The 3,510-nt window shown below is 63.5% G+C and overlaps 1 protein-coding gene across 1 annotated transcript; it reads left to right on the top strand.

Annotated features, from left to right (window-relative positions):
* Positions 1-358: 358 nt before the first annotated feature.
* Positions 359-1,483, top strand: P2RY4 (pyrimidinergic receptor P2Y, G-protein coupled, 4). Its single transcript, XM_009996590.1, has one exon. It carries the CDS (start codon positions 359-361, stop codon positions 1,481-1,483), a length of 1,125 nt encoding a protein of 374 aa, XP_009994892.1.
* The last annotated feature ends 2,027 nt before the right edge of the window (positions 1,484-3,510 follow it).

Here is a 3,510-nt window from a genome sequence, read left to right on the forward strand (position 1 = left end):
GCCGTTGCTGCTGTTGCTCATCAAGGCCTCATTGTTCGGCGCGCCGTGGGGCTGCTGCCCGCCGGGGCCCCGCGTCCCGGGCACGCTTCCTGGCTCCCCGCGGCGCCGCGTCCCCACGCGGGGCTCCCGGGGATGGTGAGCGGGTGTCAAGGCGGGGGCTGGCCAAGGGGAGGGCTGGTCAAGCCCCCCTGGGCTCCCCACCAGGCCCTGAGGAAAAGCAGAGCTCCCGCAGCGGGGAGGGGGAGGGCAAAAAAACTTGGCATCTTTGGCTCCTTCCCAGGCTTTGTGCCCGGCAATGTTCGGGATCAGCGACTAACACACTTCTATTAACTGCTCCCCTAGGTCTGGCCCGGAGAACATGGACCCTTCGGTGAGAACCTTCCCCCTCGGCCCGTGGACCCCGACGCCGGGTCCCTGGCCGGGAGGAAACACCACTGGGGAGCCAGAGGAGAAGTGTGTCTTCGACGAGGAGTTCAAGTTCATCCTGCTGCCCGTGTCCTACGGCATCGTCTTCGTGGTGGGGCTGCCCCTCAACTCCTGGGCGCTGTGGATGTTCACCTGCAGGATGAGGCCCTGGAATGCCACCACCATCTACATGTTCAACCTGGCTCTCTCTGACACGCTCTACGTCCTCTCCCTCCCCACCCTGGTCTACTACTACGCCGACCGCAACAACTGGCCCTTCGGGAAAGGGCTCTGCAAGCTCGTGCGCTTCCTCTTCTACGCCAACCTCTACAGCAGCATCCTTCTCCTCACCTGCATCAGTGTCCACCGCTACATGGGCATCTGCCACCCCATCCGCTCCCTCAAGTGGGTGAAGACCAGGAAAGCCCGCATCATCTGCGTAGGCGCCTGGCTCGTTGTCACCATCTGCCTCATCCCCAACCTCGTCTTCGTCACCACCAGCTCCAAGGACAACAGCACCCTGTGCCACGACACCACCAAGCCCGAGGAGTTTGACCATTACGTGCACTACAGCTCTTCTGTCATGGCCCTCCTCTTCGGGGTCCCCTTCCTGGTCATCGTCCTGTGCTACTGCCTGATGGCCAAGAGGCTCTGCAAGGCCAGCTTCTCCAGCCCCGTGGCCCGAATGCCCTCCTACAAGAAGCGCTCCATCAAGATGATCATCATCGTCCTCGCCGTCTTCGCCATCTGCTTCGTGCCCTTCCACGTCACCCGGACCATCTACTACACCTCCCGCTACTTCCAAGCCAACTGCCAGACCCTCAACATCATCAACTTCAGCTACAAGATCACTAGGCCCCTGGCCAGCATCAACAGCTGCCTCGACCCCATCTTGTACTTCATGGCTGGGGACAAGTACCGGGGGCGGCTGCGCCGGGGCCCAGCCCACCGGCTCCGGCCTGTGCCCACCTACGACCTGGCCCTGGTGTCCCCCTCTACAGACAATGTCACGGGAGGCAGCCACACTGCCAGTGACACCCGAGGGACAGGGACGGCACGGAGCAGGGGTGGCTGCTGAGGGGCCCATGGAGGGGCCACATGAATGTACCCCCCTGTCCCAGCACCCCCAAACCTGTCTCTGGCAGGGCAGGGATGGGGCTGAGGATGGGTGGCCGTGGGTCATGTTCCAGCCCTGCCATGGGTGCTGTGGGAGAAGGGTGTCAGTAGTGCTGGGGCAGGACAGCCACCTTCCCATGGGCACGGGAAGGACACTGAGGAAGCCACCCTGGGATAGCAGGCTGGCCTGCAGCACAGGTCCTGCCCCGGGGTGCTCCTGGGGACACAAGGGGGCTGGCAGGTCACTACAGAGAAGGGACACTCCCCAGACACTGCCCTCTCAGCCAGCTCAGCAGCCACCTGAGGGGACCAGACTGAACCTGGGGACAGATGCGACCCCAGGCCCCGTGTGTGCCTGGCAGAGGCCCTCAGAGATGTCCCCGTCACCCTGCTGGCCTTGGGAGAGGCGGGGAGGGACTCAGCATGGGGCACCCGCTGCCCATCACCCCCCCCAAAAAAGCCCCTTCCCCTTTCTGTACCAACAGACCTCTTTCTCCCCATGGCAGGGGGGGACAGGCTGCCCACCCCAGACAGCACTGGGAGAGCAGAGAAAAAGCCACTGGCCACATCGGTGGCACCCGCAGTGATGGGAGAGTCCCGGGGAATCTGCCCTGGTGGGTGTTTGCTTTACAAATGTTTACCCAGCCCTGGTGTTTGCCCAAGTGCCTGCGCAGAGGAGCAGAGATGCCTATCAGCAATGTCACCACTCCCACGTCACCCGGGGGCAGGGATGGGACAGGGCTGCCCTCACCACCAGCAGCCCCAGGAGGGGTTGGAGCCATCGCCCCACACAGGTCCTGCCAGCCCATCCCTAGGGAAGGGAAGGGCACAGCATCTTCGGGGTGCCCCCCCCAGCCACTGACCCCACACAGTCACATCCCACCAGGAGCTGCCCAGGTCACCCAGGGAGGGAGAGGACCCCAGGGCTGTCATGTCCCAGCCCCATGTCCCCATCCCACCAGACACCCCCACTCACTGCTGAGCCTAAAGCAGAGGAGAGACATCCCTTCTCAGCCCAGTTAACCCAGTAAGACCCCCTTATATCCAACCAGGAGGAGCTGGGAGCTGCTTGGTTGCACCCAAGTGATGCAAAGGTCCCCACCAAGCATGGCCCCAGAGATGGGACTGACAAGGAGGAGACGCAGGTGGGTGGCATGTCCCCCAGGCAGGGAGCTGAGGGGCACAGCCCATCCAGCCCCCCCAGCACACACAGGCAGCAGTGGGAGAGTTGGAAATCTGTATTGGGTACAGAGGTGGGGGTAAAAGCCCATCTGGGGCCAGAGCAGCACCCACCCCCACCCAGAGCTCCCTGGTCCCAGCTGAGGCCACTTCCAAGGGTCCCCAAGTCCAGGAGAGTGTCCCCCCCACCCCTAGGGAATGTCTCCCCAGCCTGATCCCACTTGGCATCAGGATGCCACCCCATAGAGTCCGTCCCATTCCCTCCTCCCTCAGCTCATGGTCTCCTGGTTTCCTCGGTGGGACTGCAGCCACCCCTGGCCCCCCAGCCTCACACCAACCCCCCCCACATCAGCCCCATGTCCTCAGGGGATGGCTGTGTCACCTGCAGCCCCCCTGAATCCCTTCCAAGGTGGACCCTTTCTCAATCTCCCCCGCACGTCCTCCTCTCCTCCCACCTCCTGCTCAGGTTGTTGGCCAGAGGAGCAGAGGGCCGGAGTGGGGACTGTCGCTTGGGTTCTTGATCTTGGGCACCATCACTGGCTCCCCCACTGCCAGGAGGGGAGGAAGGTCAGGCTGGTGGTGCGGGGACACGCTCAGCTCATCGGGAACAAGAGCTGAGCATCACCTTCCAGTGCCATCCACTATGGGTTGTCCTCCTCCTCCACCCCTCCACCCCCCAGGGGTCCCCTCTGCCCCACGGGGTACTCACCCACGGTGGTGATGGGCCTGGGGTAGGGGAGGAAGCCCCAGGACTGGACAGAGGTGAGACCCCGGCCGTAGAAGACACAAGGAGGAAAGCCCATAATCTTC

The sequence above is a fragment of the Chaetura pelagica genome, unplaced genomic scaffold (assembly GCF_000747805.2).
Source record: "Chaetura pelagica isolate M959 unplaced genomic scaffold, ChaPel_1.0 scaffold103, whole genome shotgun sequence".
Taxonomy (NCBI): Eukaryota; Metazoa; Chordata; class Aves; order Apodiformes; family Apodidae; genus Chaetura; species Chaetura pelagica.